This window comes from Parambassis ranga, chromosome 14 (genome assembly GCF_900634625.1).
Source record: "Parambassis ranga chromosome 14, fParRan2.1, whole genome shotgun sequence".
NCBI lineage: Eukaryota > Metazoa > Chordata > Actinopteri > Ambassidae > Parambassis > Parambassis ranga.
Genome location: NC_041034.1, coordinates 13,268,199 through 13,290,685, shown reverse-complemented (window position 1 = coordinate 13,290,685; position 22,487 = coordinate 13,268,199). Strand labels below are relative to the sequence as shown.

Below are 22,487 nucleotides of genomic sequence, written 5' to 3'. Positions count from 1 at the left end.
CCACAGCACAGCGGTGACAGGGGTGCCAGCATCAGGCGCCTTAATCTGCATGGCCACGATGTGAAACATCTGCATGTTTACGAATAATAAAGAGTAGCTACAGCAGGGCTGAGTGTGTGTGTGTGTGTGTGTGAGTGTGAATGGGCGGTATTACTCTTATTGTGAATATACTGGTGACGTGTGATGTGTGTTTGTGCGCAGCCAGGTGAGGATGTGTTGGCGCGTCTTTGAGGAGAGGCTTCATTAGGCTGTTTTTTTTAAAGCTTGATTATTATTAATACACGATCAACCGCCGCAGTATCCAGCCTTAGATTCATTATAGGCCGACTCCAAAGCGCAGAGGAGTTGTAGACAGTGAAATTAAGGCTAGTCAGCACTGTTTTTCCCTCTTTTTTTCCCCCGGGCGTGACAGCCACTAAAATGAGCATCACTCCTATAGTGTGAGGTTTCTGCACACCCCACTACAATAAGAAGAAAAAGCATTAACAGCTGGCAAAAGATGATGGGAAACTACCCCTTCTCTTTTAAGGATGGTTGCTGGGAAAGAGAGGTCTATTCATACTGAATGTTTTCTTTTTGACATAAGCAGTCATGTGTTAGTTGCCTCTGTCATTTAAAGACAATTTAAAATGACAATACCCACAGGCTTTCCATTGGAGGAATAATAGGATGGTTTGTCTTTGAAGATGGTGCAGCAGCATGCTCCTGTCTAGTTAGAAATGGAATTGAAACTAAGCCAGGCTCACTTGACCTTGCAGCTAAATGCTAATAAAAATGATCTCTGCATGCCTTTAAATGTTGCTTTTTATGCTGAGGTGCTCATGAGCACAGTCTGAAATGTGTGACTGTCTCTTGTGCTGTTTGGTTTAACCGCTCCGAGGTGTAGAGGAGAGCAGGGATGGGTGAGAGCAGCTGTGACTTTGGGGTCATCGAGTGCATGCTGTGAGCTACACATACTGTGCAGCGTGTCTCGAATGCAGAGGAAAACTGGGGCTCGCGCCACCTGTCAGTGACGCGAGTGATGTGCTCACCTGGTGATCCCAAAAAAATCAGCCCAGAAATGTGATTAAATCAGGAAACAGCAGCTCTGGTAGAGTTCATACAGTGCTGTGTGAAAGTGGTGGGGGAATAATTGTAGTAATGTGTTTCATTCAAAACCCTAAAGGATTAATCCCACTAAATCAGAATGAGGAGCTTTTTGAAATATAACCACAGACTTTCATTCAGGGTAAATGAAACTGAGCAAGGCGTATGTTCTGTAGGAAAAGAATAAAAATATACTTGCTGCTGTTTAATAAGGGAGAAAATGATGAGTCTGTAAGATGTATAATAACGACCAGATACAGCGGATGGTCGGAGAGGAGAGGGGGAAGGCAGAGAGTGAGGGGACTGATGGATGTCAGACAGACTTGGCAGATGCTGACATTTTAAGCCCATTTCTCTAGTCGAGTGGATACCCCTGTCTGGAAGAGCACTAATGGATTTCTTTTTTTTTTGGATATCCTGGAACACACAAACAGATTGTTTCTCTATAGGGCAGCAGCAGGTCAATAGGTTAGCAAAAGTAATACAATACAAATGCTAAGTTCAGGTATTTCAAAATCAATACAGCCGCAGGTAGGATCCAGTGGCTTTAGTGTATGTTCTTATGTTTTAAGAACACATGCTTCCTTCTTCTTCTGTGATTTCTCCATCCTGATTCTCTCAGCTCAGAGATGTGACATCAGAAATGACGAGGTGGGGTGGTTTCTGCTGCAGCTTGTCAGCAAGGAGACTGACTGACTGCAGTCGGTTAGGTAATAAATAAGGGCTCTTCTTCTTCTGGTCTTTGTAAATATTCAGCTTTTATCTGGCTGGTGATTTCGGGATTAAATTCTACCATATTTTCACTGCTGCCTCACTTCTCTCTGTATGCTGAGTAAATAAGACCAGCAAACAGAAGACCAGCTACAGAAGAGAAAGGATTATTTGAGTGGGGACCAGTGTGTAGGATTTACCAGTGTGTATAGTCACCTGTAACTAAGGATCTGTATCTAGAAATAGAGCGGGTCCTCTTTCACAGAGCCAACCGTGTTGCATCGCCCTGTTTGCACCGTATCCCAGAATAGCCAAACCAGAACATTGAAGTGTCTGCTATGGTTTCTCCTACACACCTCCAATTCAGTTGGATGTATTGTACAACCTCACCACTAGATGGCACTAACCTCTACACACTGGAGCTTTAATCAATTTGTGATTAACAGAAAAGTATTTATTTAAGTAACGCTGGCTTCTGCAAAACTCGTGTCAGGCAATCTTTATTGCAGACTGCAAACTTTTTCTAAATGACATCCGAAGTTTGTTTAAAAGTCCGTCTGTGAGTGCAGAGAGAGAGGAAGGGAAACAGAGTTGTGATGTTCTTTGTGTTTAGAAATTTAGTGGTATTGTATTATAGATGCAATGAAGTAGCCATCTTTGAGGGACAGTATTTTCTTTTTATCTTTTTACATCTTCCACACAGACAAACCAAAAGTTTAAAGGCTGATATTCACTTTTTCTTTCAAGGACAGAGAATATTGTGTTCAAAAGACAAAAAAGGGTTAAAAACGAATGAGAGGCTAAAAGCATTTTTTTATTGAAGTAGCCACAGAAGACATGTTGTTATCTATACACATTGTAAACCGTAGAATTTATTGGAATGTGACACATATGATCTTTAATTAATTGCAATATTATTTTCTGCTCTATAGTGGCAAAAATTACAACTACTCGGTTCTGTTTCAAGACGGCATCACACCTCACATTTTCCCTCACAGATCCATAGATCAGATCTGCTCTTTTCTGTACATGAGTCAGTCACAGTCCTGAGTTATAAATAGGTCTCAAGGTAAAAAGCTTCTCTCTGGTGGCTCCTGATTAAAGGGCACGCCATTTACCAACCATGTGCTGGGTGCAATTCCAGGCTTGGACATAGTCAAGTGTCTGCCTTCTTTGTCTTCAGTCCTTTATGGTTCTTTGTACATAGACTGGCCATTATAATAGAAGGAAACAACAACATTGAATCTCATTAGTCTCCTTCAGCTGTCGCCCCACTTTAAACTGTATTTTCTCAGTAGATATTATAAAGACAGACATTTTGGCTGCTCCCTTGGCTTTCTTTTCTTTCTGTGATGCACTAGATGTAGGTTCCTAAGAGAGAGAGAAAAACATTTAAATGGATAGACAGCCCCTGCACCCACCGAGGGAAAAGGAAGGGAAAGGATTATTTTGCTCTACAAATGACCACTCACTCCTCTGCACTTCCAGTAGGAGCTCCCTCTGCAGCCACATTGTTGGATGTTGTTGCTCCCTGGACGCTCCTCACATTAAAAGCTCATCCACGTCTGTCTGTAGTCTGACTGAGGGATGACTGGGACGTATGGGCCCAAATTATCCACTGAAATTTGAAATGAAATGCTCCCTTTAAATGCGTTCTTTCTGAATGGTAAGTATCTTACAGCAGCCAGCTTCTCTGCAGTGTGTAGTCAAGAGTAATGATGTGTGGTAATGATTTCCTTGAGGCAACTCATCTTTGTTCATTTCCCCTCTGTTTTCTTCTCATTAGACCTTTCAAAATCATTTGCATGGTACTGTGCAAAATAAATAAAGTTGGGAGCCAGCAGTTACTCCTCTCTTGTTGGCACAGAGGTCCAAGTTCTAAAGCCATGTTAATCACCACCTGTTTATCTGAATCATTGCAGCATCTTCCACACAAATAATGCATTTGACACAGAGAACAAATGTATTTGTTTTGTGCCATTTATCTTTTTCTTTTCTTTTTTTTTTAACAGAACCCTTTAGCAGAGTAATTTCAGTGTCATTATCCTAGAACAGTAATTGGCAAGATTTGAAATTACAGTTGGGGGGGGTTACATTGCAGCTTTGTTTGAATTATACATGTTTAGGCATGCATAAATGGACCAAAGTGGTCCAGATTGTTTCGTTAATGTCCCCGCTCTCATTAAACTGCTACATTTACGCTGAAGACCTTCAAAAGACCTTGAATATTTGCATTTGCTAAACAGCGAACAAACATTGGTGCCCTAACATGCCGCTGTGTCACGTGAACACACTGAGTGTAAAGAGTGAAGAGGAGCGTGATGGTCTCAAAGGTATCTCGCAGTGGTAATTTATTGTCTGAGACGTTGCTAAAGGTCACAGCAAACCAGAAAAAGTACAGCAACAGTGTGTGAAAAGGAGAAAGGAGAAATGCAAATAGGCATCGCAGTATAACTTAAGTTTGCTTTGTAAATGTCAGAGCAATCAGAGTTAGATGGCAGCTAAAGGAACTGCAGTCTGCCGATTTCATGTCGCATGTAAAGAAAGACGAATGTGCTGTTTAATTGGTTGTATAAAGCAGATTATGTGGCTAAAGCACATCTTCTACAGGTCTGTTCTTCATCATTAGTCCTGTAATATGTTTCAGTATTGGGTAAATGACAGAAAAAGTTAATGCTGTGTCTGTATTCCTGACTTTCAGAATCATTTTCTAAAGTCAGTGATTTTTTTTCCACACTATTTTGGCCAATACAACTACACAAGTACAGTGTAAGAAAGCCCTGGCTGGCTCAGGCTCCCTGCAGTGTGTAATCTGCTATCACCTGCCATTTGCCCCAGTTAGTGCCTTTTCATTTCATCACTGTCAGTGCAGTAAGCAGCAGGAATGACAAGAATAGGAATTGTTCAAGCGAGACTCTGAGCTGAAAACCTGCCAATCACACCTGTATGACCAATAAACTGTATGTTTTATTACTTCTCCTGCCTCTCAGTCTGTGGTACAGACCCTTAAAATGCACTTGGACACAGTTATCAACAACTTTCAAAACTGCCTGATGTGATTTTTTCCCCCTTGTAGGGAATAGTATACGTGTATGTGCTTTACTAACAGTAACTTAGTACAGCAGCCTTTTAGTGCAAGCATTTCTTCTACTGTTATACTGGTGGCATAAGATGCCATAAGAGACATGATCTGCATGTGGTGTGATGAGTAGGAGACCTGTGTGTGGGCATGTGTGTGCTTATCCTGTGCAACCTACGCTATGACTCGCTTATCGTTGGGGAGGTAGAGCTGGAGGAGTGGGCTGATTCAAATGTTGGAATACCACTTGAGGCCTACCTGGACCTACTAATTACGCAACGCTTTATCTTTCAATTTAAAGAAAAGTGGCTCGACAAGTGCACCAGCAGGGTTACGGTAATAATGTGACATACTGGTACAGTTGACCTGTTTTCTAGTATGTGCTGTTGTTTTGATTTTGTGTGATTTTTCATATTATTCATCACTGAATGCTTTTTTTTTCTGGGACCAAACTTTTAAGGCTGTTTTTCTTAATGTGGATGTTGCTGTGGAAAGATGTGGGTTGAACTGCTGTGAGGCCAATCATATGTCAAGCTCACAGTGATGATCAGCTGATCCTTGTTTTGCTTTGGGCTGTTGAGCTTTGCTTAATTGTTGCTAAATAGTTTATGAGGCTTGTCGTGTAGGGGCAGGGACAGCCTATGGTGCTGCAGACTAATACAGGCTCTTTTTTATAGGGAAATTAAACATGTGCACTATAAAAAAAGATCTGTTTTAACTTTGAGAGAGCCTTGGAGTGTTATCTAGCTGCATTTCTTTACAAATAAATGTATAGGAACTTAAACGAAACAAACTAGCAGGGAGTCAGGCAATATTGTGCTCATCTAAAATAAGTCAGGTCTTAGTTAGAGAGGGATGCTGGCTCAGTGAAGCATGTGCAGCTGCAGAGTGGAGCTCTTCCCCTCATGCACAAGCGTGAGCATTAAGGAGTTTTTCAGTTTCTTTTCCCTGCAGCACTATACCTCGCAGTCTGGGTTTCAGCAGCCACATGAAAAGAGCAAACAAGCCAGAGACTATATCTTTGTATACAATGCTTTCTTTCATCCTCTTTTAGTGTGATCACGCAATGCACAAATGCTATAGAATGAGACTTGTTTTAAAGGGATGTGTGTGCAATTTTTCACCCTTTCCACCTCGTCTTAGCGCTCATGCCACAGACATTCCTGAGCATCTTAACACGTGGCTTACTTCCATTTTCTACTGGTTTGTCTTCACATGGCATTCCCGGGGCAAAAGTCTGCTCTGAATGCTTCTTTTCTCCGCGATGTGATGCGGTACATCCACTTCCATTTCTGTGAGAATGACATATTCTCTTTAAGGGCTTCTGAGTCTGTAGGCTGCAAAGTATACATGTATGCTAAGTGCAGTGGGTCACCTTGGTTACTGCAGATTCCAGCAGAAGATGATGAAGGCAGGGGCAAGCCGAGGTGGAAAGATGGAGACAGGGAGATCATTGACAAGCTGCCACTCTTTGACCAGAGACACCTATTGTCATAGTAAGGGTTTTCCCCATGGCCTCAGACTTTAAACTATTCATGATCAACATAGATGTTGTCTTATGCATCTGCAGCCTGGGAGTAATCGGTTGATTTGTCTACAGAATGGGTTGGTCTTTGAGACAAACCATGGAGCATCTCTGAGAGTTTGTTGTGGATCAAGGCTGTGTCCTGGTAGCCCAGGGCACGGAGGAGGATCAGGAAAAGCTTTTTGTGGGATATTTTTGGTAGCACTCCATGAAAGATTTAGTGGTTACTCAATTTGTACAACACTGAGGAGGAGAATCCAAAGTATGCTCCGTGTCTTGTGCATGAATATTAAAGTAAGAGTATTGTGTCTTTTTTATTGTGTGGTTGTTATTTTCTTACACCTCTGCTACTTCTACATTGTGCAGGTTTATAATTTGATGCTAAAAAAGCGATAAAGAAGTCATGATAAAAATTTAGAAAATTCCTCTCCGCGCCTCTCATGTGCCTTTCATCCCTGGCCTGGAATGATACATCTTCCTCCTCCTTCTTCTTCTCCTCCTCCTCATCCTCCTCCATGTCCATTCTCATCAGCCACAGGCATCTCGCTGCACAATGCAATATTGTAGAGCGTTCAGCAGCACACAACAGTAGTACATGAAGACAGAGAAGGCATGCTCCTGCGTCAAAGCAGAGAGCCACGTAGTAACCCCAAGGTGGAAATAGTAACTTCTAGTGTAGTAGTTGCACAGTAAGGGGGTTATCTGAACAATAATGATTTTTTTTAACCACACTTTTCAGTTCATGGTTCACTGTATAATTTTTGAGCAGGTTTAGGCCTGATGACATACGAAATGTGATGAGAATTACCATCACAGCGTCACTAAGGGACAGGTTTTACTTAAAGTGATTATTTTGTTTTTGGGGAAAGGTTATATTGAGCATCCTGACCAGTGTGTTTAAACCCATAAAGCAATACAAACTGCCTGAAACATTTTTTTGGCCTGCAGGTCATTGAGGCAAAGAATTCAAGAAGTCAAGCTTTATACTGTAATGCCTGTCAAAGGACTATAGAGCATCATGTGCATGGTAGCAAAATATTTTAAGATAAAAACACTGAGTAATTGTCAGTGCTGTATATGAATAAGATCTACTTTATGTTTTATTGTAAAGGTTTGAATGTGACATCCTGTCCTCATGGCTGGGTGTGATAGAGCATAAATTATCTTACTCAACAAGTTCAGAGCAGCATTTCCTGTTGCAAGTTCAGCTTCTGTAAACAGATAGTGTGAGAAATCTGGCCATTAATATTCCATAATAATTCTTGTGCTAAAGGAATAGTACAACTTACTTTCTTTAGATTCTTGCTCTAGCCTATAGCTCAATATTTGGAAACAGGAGCACAGCTAGTCTGGCTTCATCCGCAGGTAAACAAAATCTGTGTGTTCATCTCTGATTCATCAGCCTTCCCATTAGTCTTATTTATTAGGAGCAGTTTTGGAGCTCAGTGTGGTGACTCTGGCTGTGGACATCTTGGTAATGTCTGTTTAACTCTCAGCTGAGCCAACAAAATGAGCAAAGGCGTGTGTGTTAGTGGGGGGGATTGTGATACTTCACGTCACACAGCAGATCCACCTGTCACTCAAACTATTGCATGCCTTTGAAAAGTTCAGCCTCAAGTGGTCACTCAGGGAATTGCAGCTTTTTGGCTCTGCACTGTTTTCCCCCTAGGAATTGTTATTTATTCATAATGTGATAATAGGTGGTTTTAAGAGGTGCTGGCAGGCAGCTTCTGTTTCCTTTAGCTAAACGTATTCATCCTATATTTAAATCCTACCAACATGTTTAAACAACATGTCCCTGCATCCCCTGGTTAGCCTTTATTACAATGCAGCTCATGAACATATGAACTAATAACACATGATGATGATGACCCATGATGACAAACCATACATGATGCCTAGTAGTAGTATGTTGACAACAAATTAGTAGGCCTATTTCACTCAGTTGTGAAAAAGTGCTTTTTCAACCAGATGTTGCCTCCACTAGAAAAAGAATCCTCTGTGGGCCTTATATCTGCACTGCTCAACATTTACATTTCACACTCATGAGCCTCCGCTCCATCAGATGTTGATACATTTCTTAGCCTTGGCTCTTAATATGCAGAAGCTGAAACATCCTATATACACACTGCAGTAAACAGCTTATTCAAAGCAGATTAGGTTCATTTCTCCCAAGCCTAATCAAATCAAAGCCATGAAGATGTCTCATAAAGGCACCTGACATGGTTGGAGCTGAATGAGCCATTTTACCAAATTAATTATGTCATCATCTGGTTTTGTCCTGACCATCCCAGGCTTGGGGTTAATGGAAATGCATTTGTGACAGTAACTCAAGAAGAACCAGGTGTGTTTTCATGTGGTTCCTGTTTTTATCAGCTGGTGCAGGATTTCTCTAAGCTTTCAGTGCTGCACGTCTACACCTCAGATTCCTGCTTAACATTAGCATCCTTTTTTTCCTCATATATTTGACCGTATTAGATTTTGTTTATTTATTTATTTATTGCACAGCTTCATGTGTAAAGTCTAGACACTGTGATCATTATGCATGCTAATAGCACGGTTGCTTGTCTGCTACAGGTTGGATACAGTTTCTTCCATCATTTAAGGCACATGGCGTCGAATCAGGTACAAATAAAGCTGCAGTGAAGTTTAAGCCGGGAATCATCACGTATGATGAGGCTGACGTCCTGCTTTGTGTGTATTCAGTGGCTAAGGAAGAGATGCATGCTGACAGTGTTGCTAGGAGACCACACACAGCGACTAGTGTGAGAGGCTTGATTTCACCTCCCTCCCCCATCCGTGTAGTCTGGCTGCCTTTCACTGTTTCTCTGATTCTCCCTTCCTCACACTTGCCTCCATTTGCCTGTATCCTCCACTCTCAGATGCCTTGCCTCGATATTCCTCTCCATCAGTTTTTCTGCAGTATGTTGTCTGCCTAATCACATTTGTCTTCTTCCCGGGTTGATCTCTCAGTGACTCTCTATTTATTGGCTTCCCCCATTTTTCAGCATGTGCCCCCTCCCACCTCTTTCCCGCTGCCTCAGTCTCTCCTCCTCTCCGGTTGTGTACATTTCAAGCTGCTCATTCTTCTACCGCACATTTCGCTCCATCCTTGTGCACCGCTTCCTCTCTGTTTGTTTCTCTCTGCTGGCTCGACCGCGGGGTCAAGATACTGTACAGTGGTGGACAGCCAAACAAACTCAAACATATGTCGTGCTGTACATGCAAAATCCCCATTTCCTGCCTTAGTTTGCTAATTAATTCAAGCTTGAACAGATGCTAGCAAAAGCATCTTATAAGAGCATGTTAATCCAAGGACAATAGGATGTGCATTTCCTATGAATGCTTTTTCACAGTGATGTTACAGATTTTTATTGATGTCTGCAAAACACACAAGAATAATATCCTCAAAAGTAATTAAATGTTTGTTTTGAATGTGCTTTGCAGTTTGTTGCCCTTTTTGCCAAAGGCCAAGCCAATGCTTTCCACTCTGCAGTGTTGCTGCCTCACTCACAGCGAGGTGCAGCAACACTGCTAGACCACTTGCTGAGGTGGAAGCTGGAGGGCAGAAGGCTGCAGCACAAAGCCTTCCAGAAAGTGTGAAATTCAGTAGCAGTGAAAAAGATTTTACACCTGAGATACAGTCAGAGCTAATTCTGTGGATGCACAGTGTGTCCCTCAAAACTTTGCTCTGTGAGATGTTTGAAATAGATTTTCTTTATTATTTAACCTACAGTCAAATCAGCTACAATTGCTGCTTCACACCCTGTGTGCATGTGTGTGTTTAGCGTGTATGAGGGCGCTTTGAGTATGTGTGATGTGTTTGCTTATGTACATGAGTGAGTAGTCTGCAGTGTTGCATGCAGATTGAGTTTCATGAATCATGGCTCCATCTGCTTCCTGCTTCTAATGAGAAATTCAAGCGGTCCCTGACCCTACAGATGCTCCTAAAACAACCTGCTAAATGTCTGAATTTATTTGGGTTTTAAAAAGACCCTGTGGAGGGTCAATCTGTGTGTTGCATGTGGTCTGTAAAAAGGATCTTTATAGCCCAGTTTGGGCTATAGATGTAAGATGTAGGTCTCTGGGCTCTTTTAGCTTGGCTAATTGTACACCAACTCACAGCGTGTAATGCGACAATTGCGGGGCTGCCTGCTCAGCTGCCAGATCCTGAAGACCCAAATCAAAGCTCCATTTAACAAAAGCCCAACCTACAGTCGCAGCTCCCTAACCTAATTAACATTGAGTCAGCAAGCATGGTAGCAGCAGTGGTTGGGGTTGTGGTCAGGGCTGTGGGATACAGGAATAGCAGTAGCCACGCTGACACTCTGGATGACACACTGGGCTGTGACAGAAGAATCACACAGCTACACAGACAGCATGGATGGCCCAGGTGACGACGCCTGCTGTTCATGCTGTGTTTTTGTCTTCGGAAGAAGATATGGCTGTTGTTTTTTTTTTTGCTTACAGTAAATGCTGTGCAGCTGGTATAGAATTGGGAGAGACACTGCAGGAAAATGTAAATGTCATGTATTTTTTATGCCATTTTTATGTTGTTTGCATCCTTAGTTAGAGAAACATAAAATCATCATTAAGATCCATTAAGTTGAATTTACTGTAACATGTTGTGAATGCAAAATGGTTTTAAAAGGATTTCTGTGATATTGTACTATATATGCTGCTTTGTAAAAGGGAGAAGACCAGGACAATATAATTTACCAACCAGCATGATAAACTTGATCATCAAACCAATGCCAGAAGCAAACACTTCAGTGTCCACCACCACACTCTGAAACTCTGTGTATCTGTTTATGATGGAAAAACACTAGCATCATGCATCAGCTGACAGCTGCACTTTTCTTAGCCAATTGTGTTGCACACTCACATTCTCCAACATGAAATATCTGCCCCACAACAAGCCTGACTTCTCGTGGGGTAAGCGTGAGTAGGAAGCTGTGCATGCGCTACATATGACAAACCACATTACTGTCTGGCCAGCAGACAGGCTTAGATAGGCCAGCCCAGGGCCTGCAGCCAAAGATGCTCTGCAGCTGAGTTACCATGCTTACTCAAATATTCATAACAGGATAATGAAAGTATAAATAGTTTTCATGTGATACACTGGAGATTGGAGTAAACAAAAACTGCAACCTCCATCATCATGCATCACTGTGTGTTTGCTGTGACGGCTGCCAGTTTGGAGTAATGGACAGAATTGTTGGTTGTGACACAGTGAGCATGATAAACTATTGCTCCTTTAAAGTTTCGCCAGTAATTTGGGTTTGATGCTTGGGTTGCATTGTGCATTGAGTAATCACTGTCAGTCTTGTCAGCTGTAAGCAGGCTGGAAAGTTGTTGAACATGTTTTTTTAATGATTCATGTCCTCATACATTGCCCTTGTTTCTTATTGTTTAGAGGAGCACTGTCTGCGACATACGTCCCGTTCCCCCGAGCCTCCTTCTATACCATGAGCTCTGGCTCTGCCCAGGATGTGGCAGTCGAGCATTTCCTGCGTGACATAGAGAGGCGAAGCAAGCGGCTGCACTGTGCTGTGATAGGCTGCGAGGAGGAGCGACCCCGCAGCGACATGAACCTGCTGTATCGTAAGAGCCGTTTGGACTGGAGGCAGAGAGACCAAGAGGGAAGTAAAAAGAGGTGAGTGGATCAGCTAACAGGAGCTCTGCATGTATGGGATTACAATGGGGTTCGGTTCAGTGGGAATATAAACCTCTTAGCTGGAATTTAATTTCAACATCTTAATTCCAAGCACAGTTCATGAAGTCAGAGGAGAGTCTCACACAGATTTGCATAGCAGCAGTTCATAAAGAAGTTAATATATTCTGCAGATGAGATAAACCAATAAAATGTAAAGGTCTCCATACATATGTGATCATATCATACATTTACGGTATAATGAGACCACTTTTATATATCGTATGGATCCAGGCCATTTATCACAATGCTACCTGCATTTATATTACACACACACACCAGACACACATGCTTACAATTCTCTGCAGTTTCCCAGCAGAGAAGGAGTGAATCAGAAAACCTTATTTGTAATGAGTTTTTTTATGACATATGTGGTAACAATAGGAGCTGCAGGCCTTGTAGTTCACAGTTCTTCACTTGTAATGGATATTTTTAGATTGTTGAATTGCACCTTTTTCTGCCAGATGAACTCTTTCCACCACTCCGTGGCAGCACTGTCTCACTAAGATTGAGGAGTTGTTGCTGTGTGTGTTCAGAGTTTTAATTTCTCTACTGACGCAACACAGTTAGATGCTGTTGTATCAGGTCAGGCTCCCATTTTTTGGACGTATTCCAGCAGACGGTGAAAAGTAATCATAATAAATCAGAGCACGGAGGTTGTGTAAATAATATAAATAATAGTGATAGTTTAGTGTTTTCAGTCATTTTAAAAACACCCACCCACTTCATCAGACAAGGTGATTCACTGATTAAAAGGGTCAACACGTGTGTCAACAACATAACGTCAGCACACTCACAGCTTGAGCGTGACATTATTGTCTTGTGTGCACTGAGTGTATGTTTATAGTACAGAGAAGAAGACGTGTTCAAATGTGAGTCACCTATAATTCACCCAAATCCCTGTGTATGGGGGTATTTGTGCCATGGAGCGCATCAAATACAACAATTCAGTTTGTTCCAGAAGTGCCACGTAGTGCTTTCTGACTCACAGTCGTTATTGGAGGACCTCGTGTTGGCAGCAGAGATCAACATCATGGCAGCATCATGCCAGTGAAAGGTGTAGGGCAGCAAGTAGGACAGCAGGGCACGATGAGTGATGGAAGCAGGGCCGAGCGGGGCCAGAGCAGCAGAGGTGGGGAGCAGGACATGACCGGTGATGATTAGGAACAGAGAAGGGTCAGGAATAGGACCGCACAGGGATGTAGAGCTGGAAACCAAATGGACTCCAGACAGAACAACCGGCAATGGCTGCAGAGCTGGTGGGAGTGAAGTGGGTGAAGGGCGCTGGTGGACAGTTTGAGATCTTGAGGTCCCTCAGGAAAAAGATCACATTTTAAATGTTGATGAAGGTTGTCAGTCAAGCAGACAGCTGTGAAGGAAGGTGAGTTTCAATATGACTTATATATAGATAAATAGAGACTGTTTCTTATGGCACTAATGCAGGCAGACAGACTATTTCCAGTAGTGATGACAGGTGTAAGAAAACCTTAAATTACGGTACAAGTGTGAACACAGGAAGGGGTGAAGCCTGGCACCTCGAGTGTGAACTCAGAAATGGAATAAAAAAAATCTACCAACTGCGAATTCAATCATATAAAGTGTGTGGCCTATTTAAGAACGAGATGTGTTAAACAGGTCTTATGACACGCATGTGCAGTTATTATACTTACAGTGTGCAGAAAAGGTCAGTAGATTTGTTGGATTTCTGCTTTGAGTAACAGAAAATATCAAGAAAAATGGATCGGCCTTCAGGCATTTATCCAGTACCACAAGGGTTTCTCACAAATGGAGGTCCAAGAGGACATGATGGCAGCATCAAAGGGAGCTGCTTCTCACAGGGTGTGAAGAAGTGTGCAGGAAAATTCCCCGGGAGACGATTGAAGAGGGTCTGGTGGTGACAAGTTGATAAATAACACAATAGAATATTTCCACAGGGCTGGGTATATCCCAGGAACATCTCCATACAGTAATCCACATGAGACCCCAAATGTTCATGATGTTGCTAGATCCCCTGATGAAAAGAAGAGAGGAGGAAAGAACAATGAGAGGTAGAAGACCTGGTGTAGAGTTTCTAGCTCCCCTAAACAGATACATCAGTGGAGTCTACAGGAAAAGTGATGGCCTCTCTTTTCTTAAAAATGGAGATCTGCTGGTGGAAGTACCTGGTAAAGGGTCACACTATCACAGAGATCTTTTACACTGATCTCTAGAGACAGCCATGGGAGAAAATCAGAAAGATTTAACATGGGAAGTTGACAAGGGGAGTGCTTTTCACCGGGAAAACACTCCACCCCTTTAAGCCCACAGTAGTGATGGTTGCATCCCAGGAATGTCGATTTGAACTTGTGTGTCCAGCACCCACCTTGTTCACCTGATGTGGCACCCTCAGACTGCTGAAGATGAAGATGAAGGAGACTCACTATGACATTTTTAAAATAATTAACAGGCATTCAGTCACCCATGAGAGATTTATGTCTCAGTACTTGTCACAGCATGAAAAGGTTTTAAGGTAAGACAAAGGCAAATGTTTACTATCCACCATTATCTGGTTATTCGTTGAGTCATAATAGGAAATCTCAGTTCAGTTGTTGGTTGCTCATGGGGCCTTGACAAGCATGACAATACAACAATAATACTATGTGGAGAACCAGCAGCATCAAGTTGAACCTCTAAATGTTTTATTTTAATTCTCTTCCAGTGTCAGAAGAAGAATCTGATTAAAACCCTTTCAGAGTCAACCCATAACTTAAGGCAATCAATTAAAGTGTCGTGTACTGTGTCAAATATGTCAGTAAGGTCCAACAGAATGAGGACAGCTACGCATTCAATGTCAGTGATTTAACACCTGAAACTTCAACAAGAGATGACTCAGCTGCTCCAATTTTCCTTCAAACCAGATTAATTTTAAAGGTAATAATATTTTTTTACAGATAACGTTTGGCTCTTTAAACATAACCCACTCTTAAACTTTGCCCTAAAAAGGTAAAGTAGAAATAGGGCAGTAGCTGCTCGGGGCAGAATAATCTAGACTGAAGTTCTTCAGCAGAATCACCACAGTCAAAAGAAGCCTTTGGGAATTCTTTGCACTTGGAGGAGAAAGTGGTATTCAAGAGTCAGTCTAACGATGAATCTACCAAAGCCTACAGAGGAGCAGAGATGAAGTACATTGTCATGTCCTCTTTAGTCTTCCTTGGATGAAGAGACAGAGAATGTTACCACAATGTTTTGATTGTCCTTGAACATTTGTTAGAAGTGATGTAAAATCCTGATTTTAAATTTATGTTCACTGTAGCTTATACAGTTTGAACTTACTACACTGTGCTGAATTACACACTTATTCTGTGGTACAGAGGAGAGTGAGATTTAGTGGGACTCAAAGGCAGATTTCTTGTCTTGGCAGGTTAACAGTTTCTCTCTGATTTTGGTCTTTATAGTACGCTAAGCTAGCCAGCAGCTGGTTTGTAGTTTCATATTGAATGAACAGATATAAGCATGGTATCAGTCTTCTCATTTAACTCTACTTTAGCTACTGCAGATTATGAGCTGTAGGAAATAGAGGGTGGCTAAAGGAGGTGATACTGGTTCGTTTTGAATAGCTGGTCTTATTTTGAAGCTGTGAGCTTCTGCCCTAAGAAGAAATAAGAAAAAACAGAGCACTTCACACTGGCAGAAGGAGCCACTCAGCCTCTGTTCTGGGCTAAATTTGGCCCTGTAGTATCTATGTCGATTGTGAGGAGTCACTAGTACATCTCCACAGGCATTCAAGGGCACAAACATACTTGTACAGATGCAAATGCACTCTCTCTCTCTCTCTTTACACAAACACTTCCTCATGCATGATGAAGAAAATAGGAGCCCTCTGTGTTCTGTGGATGAGCAGCCTCCATGCTCCTCCTTCTGCTGCTTGCAATGTTGAATACAAATTGTAAGCTCCAATTGTCTTTATCTTTGCTTCACTGCCTCACAGGGGCCGTAAATGATGGAAAAGTGAAGCTGCTGGATGACCCACAGTCATATGTCACCATTATGAGCTATAATGAATCACTTATACACTGAATAATCGTAAGTTTAGGCTATTTAATTACACACTCACAGACCATTTCTTGCAGTCTCAGTTATGTAGACACACATATATACAGATGTGCTTCTCTTTCTGGGATATGAGGAACACAGAAACTTTTTCCTTCCACTCCTTAGAACAATACTCCTGTTAATAATGACAAATGCAGCGTTGAGCCTGAAGTCCAGATAGGACACCATTGTAAAGAGAAACAATAACCACTGCAGCACCTGCCTCAGATTGTCAGAAGCCATTTTAAAATTCTTTGGACAAAGACAGCATCAAATCTTGCTGTTGTTTATCAATAATGTGAACCAATGACACTCTTTCACAAATCCATGTGAAAAAAATAAAATAAATCAGGTTTATAAACATAATTTTGCTTTTCTAAATTACAAACAAAGACTCTAGAGCATGTGAATCCATCAGTGTATCATCTATTACACATGAATATGTCACCGTTATTCAGAAGAAGGAAATTTGCACGTGCTGCTGTGTTTAGTGAGACACAATATTTTGCCACATTTTTCTTTTTGTTGTGTTGGGAGCTTTTGTCATTGATGATTTCAAAGACAAATGCTCAGAGACTATCCAAATACCAGAAAATCACAACTGTTCCCATGGAAACAGATGAAATGCTTCTGGCAATGCTGAGAGCAGACTACAGATGTGGGTTGAGGGTATAAACATGTAAAGAATAAGGGAGTCCAGGCGCCCTTTCATAGGGAATTGATTTCCTAATTGAATGTGTTTGTGGTTAAGCAGATGTGAAGGAATTCAGATGGAAAGATGTGTAAGTGTGAAAGATGGAGGAGCCTCCAGGGCTTTCCTTTTTACAGTGAAAGCCCTGCAGGCATTTCTTTATTACACAGATGATGTTTGAAGACCAAAGTGAGAATGAGCAAAAAGGGAGGTCAATATAAAGGCTGGTGCATGAATTTCTTTCACGTTACTGTAATTTCTTCATGCATCAAAATGTTTTTTCTTTTCTCATGACTTGATTTCAGCTCCACTCAAAACGACCCCTCAGCTACTGTTGGCAAAGTCAGAGACTTGGCTTCTTTCCGACGGCACTTCCGGATGGGTTTCATGACGATGCCCGCCTCCCAGGACCTGTCCCCTCACTCCTGTGCCTCTGCCATGGCGCCACGCTCGCAGTCTTGCCATGCTGTCGGTGCCGGGGATACAAGTTTAGAAAATGGCGATTACTCTGACACTCAGTCCCAACATTGTGGCCGCTGCCCCCCTGCCAAGCCTAAACGTCACCCAAGTACTCGCCTCAGCTCCTCGTCTGCTGACAGCAGAGGACCTCCTGAGACGCCGCCACCCCCTCCACCCTCTCAGTCACAGGCCAAACACTCAGAGAAAAAAAATGGTAAGAAATGTGTTTTCAGGTGCAGATTCTACAGAGAAAATGATTTTATTATTTTACTGACATTTTTTATTTCCCATAGCCATGAAGAAGTCTGACTCTGGAGAGATTGGTGCAAAAAAGGTGCCTCCTTTAAAGCCTAAGAGAAGTCCCAGCACCCAGCTCTCCTTTGACCCTCTTCCTCCACGTGTGCCTCCCTCTGCCACATCCATGCCATTCCAGGCAGCAGACTCTCAGATTCAGACAGGAGATGGGGATGATGAGCCTGTCTACATAGAAATGGTGGGCCAAGTGTTCACCAGAGACAGCCAGACAGCCACGCCCCACCCCGTCACCCCTGTGGCCACCACACCGGACTCTGACTCAGACCAGAGTGAGGCAATCTATGAGGAGATGAAATACCCACTGCAGGAGGACAGAGAGTCACACAGACACCTCCCTCCCAAGCACGAGAAACCAAAAGCCTCTAAACACTTCCACGTCACCCCTTCCTCCTCCAGCAGCTCCTCCTCCTCTCTGCCACGCCCCTCTTCTTCTTCCCCTTCTTTCTCTAAACCCAAAGCTACCGTCTCAATCTCCCACTCGTCCCCCCTGCCATCCTCCACATCGTCCACCCCTGTGCCCCAGGTCCTCTCTGCCAGTCCCCACACTCCACGAGCTCCTACTCCCTATCTGCTGCAGGGGGGTAAATCTGAGCCTGAGTCCAACACAAAGATCCCAGCCCCTTTCCCCAACCTTTTACAGCACCGACCACCACTGCTCGCCTTCCCTCAGCCTGCAGCAGCCTCTAGCGGGGTCGGGGTGCAAAACAAGGCGTCTTCTTCAACTAAGATGGGAACTCAGACCTCAAGTGTGACAACGCAAGTCAGCACCTCCTCCTCCGCTTCTTCTAATGTTACTGCATCAGGCCCCAAGGAGTCCTCAGGAGGAAGTACAAAGGAGGACAAACACAGCAGAGACAATCAGTTGGGCCCTGCTCCTGGACTGAGAGCTCGGAGTCACTCCACACCCCTGCCTCCCTCCTCCAAGTCCACCTCACCCTTCTCCCATCACCATCACCACCCCCACCATCGGCCCTCACACTACCATCACTATCGCAAGCCAGAGAGAGGAGACTCCCCTGCCCCAATCAAGAGCAGCTCTCAGAGCTCGAACCAAGCCACAGTACAGACACAAACCTCAAGTACAGGAAAGGAAGGAAAGTCTGTCAGCTTCCTACTGAAGTCCGAAAAGGGAGAGAAGGATAAGGACCGGGACAAGGACAGGGACCGAGATCGGGACAGGGACAGGGACAGGGACAGGGTTAGAGACAGAGACAGGGAGAGAGATAGAGACAAGGAGAAAGACAGGGACAGGGACAGGGACAGGGACAGGGACAGGGACAGGGACAGGGACAGGGATCGGGATGGAGGGCCACACTCTTTACCGATAGACACTACCACCACCACTAGCAGCCAAACGCCTCAAAGCACCAGCTCAACCCCTACACCGTTATCCTCATCTCAGCGTCCACATTCTCGCCCACATCTCTCTCATCGCTCTCACACTCCTCACGGCCTGCCAGCATACAAGCCTCCCTCCTCCGACAGTCCCCTGCTTTGGACCTACCCCTCAGGCGGTTTCCGGAGGCCGCCGGCCTATGAGAGCTTGAGAAGCAGCTCTCAGACACCGTCTCTGCAACAGCCATCCAGTCTTACTGGTGTAGGCGAGGGGTTGTCCAAGAGCAATGGAGGGTCATCTTCCCTCCATTCAAAAGTTGGCTTCATGCCCTGGGACAGCAGTGCCAGCTTAGCTGCAGATGAGGGGTCTTACTGGCCAATGCAGAGGAAATTGTCCTTCAGTCATGGGAGCAGAGATGCAGAGAGTAAGTCAGAGGTCATGATGAATACAGGCTGCATGTACTGTTATGACTGTTATGAAAAACAAGGTTCCTGAATTCCTTCTGTTCCTTCCCCTGTCTCAGAGGATGAAGGGCGGGCATGGAACGGCAGTGCCGATGCCTTGTTAAGGATGGATAAAGATGATCTCGGGATGGGGTCTCGAGGAGGCCACTCAGGCATCCCAGTCCACTTCAGCAGTGCCACCAGCAGGGCTCTTGGTCACAGTGAGTCTTTGGCTGGTGTTGATAGCAGCCCTGGATTCAGAGCTCTGCCCAGAGTAGGACTTCCTCTTCCCTGCCAGACTTTTCCTGCCTGTCGCAATGGAGGTAGGCAAACACTTAGCAGCTGTTAACTTAAAAACCAAATCATTACACTTAGAAAAGCAGTGGGTTCACATGGTACATTTTTCCACTGCTTCTGATGAACAGGATGCTTCCTCAGCCTGTGAAAATATATCACTCAATCATGTTACTATTTGAAAAAAGAAGCTGAGACTTCTTCTCCTCACACTAAAGGCTGACAGCGGTAGTGTTCCATAAACCTGCACACATCCCCATGCAGTCACACATTCATGAGCACTGGCCTCATTTCATGGTATTTAGTGTCAAACACTGTTGTTTAAAACAAAAATTATAATAATTACTTAATCATTATAATTAAGTTGAAGCTACTCCCACCAGTTCTGAATAGTCACATGGATGTTTTTTAAAAATCAAACTTTTTTTCTTTCTTTGCTCTTTTGTGTAAAATTTCCCATATAAAAATATTCTCTATCTTTTTTTGGGGAAAATATTTATGAAATGATCAAAGTGTAAATCACAGATTTGGATCACTGTAAAATAAATAAATAAAAGACGTATCATCCAGTTGCTTAAAATATATTGAGCACACAAAGTGTGACAGAAAGTGAAGACATTCACAGTTTGGTGCGCTGAATATTGAATATATATATATATATATTGCACTGTTCTTTCTAGCAGGCACACAATGTAATGTTTGTTTCTGTACAGAAGTGGGGCGGCTGGGCCGCTCCTCCTCTGCTGCTGGAGTGAGACAGGTGGGTGGAGGAGACGTCCAGAGACAGAGCAGTCTACCAGCACGAGAAGCCCTCAGTCAGGTGAATATAAAACACTGCCCTCATAGCTATAACCTCTTTATAGAGATTTGGGAGTGAACATTAATATTGGTCTCATTATTACTTCCCCTTTGTGCTAGAGACACTGCTCCTGCAGATCTATTTATAGCTAGTAGATATGCCTACCGAGCAGAATAAGGTCCTGGCCTGCCTCAGAAGAAAATAAGGGTATATGACGTAGGTTAATATGTAATCAGTAAAGAGAGAGACAACTGTGGATGAGGGAACACGCTGTACTTTTTTTTTTTTTTTTGGAGAGGTGAACTGCAGTCTTCTAGGCAGCACATTTTGCCCAGATTCTGGCTCTATCGCAAGTGCTGACGCAGTTTGAGTGTGCTGCAGAGACTGTCTGCATGTGTCTGGTTGACCCTCCCTCAAACCCTAATAGATGCAGCAGCGCTGCATTCTGGTGGCTGCCCAGAGGAACTACAGTTATTTTCAACTTGTGCAAGTATTGACTTCCACTGTTAGCAGCCACACAGAATGATGTAGAAATCATACACTATGACAGTAATAGTTTTTGTCTTTGTGTTTAGCTACATGGTGTGGCCCAGGCTCAACCGCCCTGCAGTCCCAGTGGTCCCAGTGTGTCTCGACAGCAGCAACAGCTTCAACTCCACCAGCAGCAGCTGCAGTTAAAGCAGCAGCTTCAGCAGCTGCAGCAACAGCACCACCTGCAGTTGCAGTTCCAGCAGCTCGCCCAGCTGGCACAGGGACAGGCTCCTGTCAGCGGGGGCACCACCCCGTCCGCAACGCAGACCCAGAGAGACGGCAAGCTGCTGGAAGTCATTGAGCGTAAACGCTGCCTGTGCAAAGAGATCAAGGCCCACAGGCGCCCTGACAAAAGCCTGTGCAAGCAGGACAGCATGCCCATCCTCCCTAGCTGGAGACGGACACCTGAGCCTCGTAAGACTGGCACGCCACCCTGCCAGAGGCCGCAGGCGGTCGTGTGGGACACAGCTATCTGAGGTGGCAAGACAGACCAGTGAGTATATCACCTGAAGAGCGAGAAAACTTTCAGATGAGTTGAATAATTAATAAGGTAAAAAGGATGTAGTGACTGGAAACTTATTGTGATGGCTGTGGTGATATGATCACCATGGACAAACAAGACACCAGGATCAAAGAAGAAAACACTGAGAACAGTAATGAAGGTTACTGGAGACTTTGAACTCATTTGGAATAATCTAAAAAAGCTGACAGACAAAAAAAAGTATTACAATCAGACTAAATTCATTTCTTACCCAGTTGATTTGTATTACACTGAAGTGTGCCAATCACTTTTTTTTGCCACAAAACACCAGTATTACTGCAACAAAAAGAAGACACCAACTAAATAATAATGAGTGGGTTATTGCCAAATATCTTCCTGATTACTTGAGACATAAAGGAATCATGTATTTTCTCCAAACTACTCTGTGGATGGAAAAAGGCAAGACTCATAGATAAGTTATTGAAGTGTTTCTTGAAATCGTGAATGTATATGAGATGTCTTGGTATCAATAGATTGTCATTGTGGATGCAAATAATAATCACCGAGGAGTAAACGCTACCTACTGTATCTGTTTGCATATTTGTAATGTAAATCTATTTACTTTCTCAATGTTTCTGCAATTTTATAGCAATATGCTCCCAAAGCTGGAGCAACATAATTGTGTCAACTAGCCTAACATACATATCTAAGACTTGAATAAGTCATATTTACTGTGTCATTCTCTGCATGTCATGATAGACATACAGTATTGTAAAAAAAAAAAAAAAAAAAAAAAAAAAAAAGTACGTGTAGAGATGATCATGAGAGATCATTTCAGACTTTTACATACAGCAGATCTTCACTAAAATGTGTGGTTGTATAAAAAGATGTTGCTTGATGGTGGGGGCGGGGCGGGGCGGGAGGGATGGGTGGGTTCGGGGGATATTAGACAA

The 22,487-nt window shown here is 43.2% G+C and overlaps 1 protein-coding gene across 1 annotated transcript; it reads left to right on the top strand.

The window, feature by feature from the left end:
* Positions 1 to 11,869: 11,869 nt before the first annotated feature.
* Positions 11,870 to 22,218, top strand: nyap1 (neuronal tyrosine phosphorylated phosphoinositide-3-kinase adaptor 1). The gene is made up of 6 exons (XM_028421740.1): positions 11,870 to 12,057; positions 17,182 to 17,549; positions 17,629 to 19,410; positions 19,510 to 19,752; positions 20,437 to 20,543; positions 21,098 to 22,218. Exons 1-6 carry the CDS (start codon positions 11,870 to 11,872, stop codon positions 21,527 to 21,529), a joined length of 3,120 nt encoding a protein of 1,039 aa, XP_028277541.1. The 3' UTR covers positions 21,530 to 22,218.
* The last annotated feature ends 269 nt before the right edge of the window (positions 22,219 to 22,487 follow it).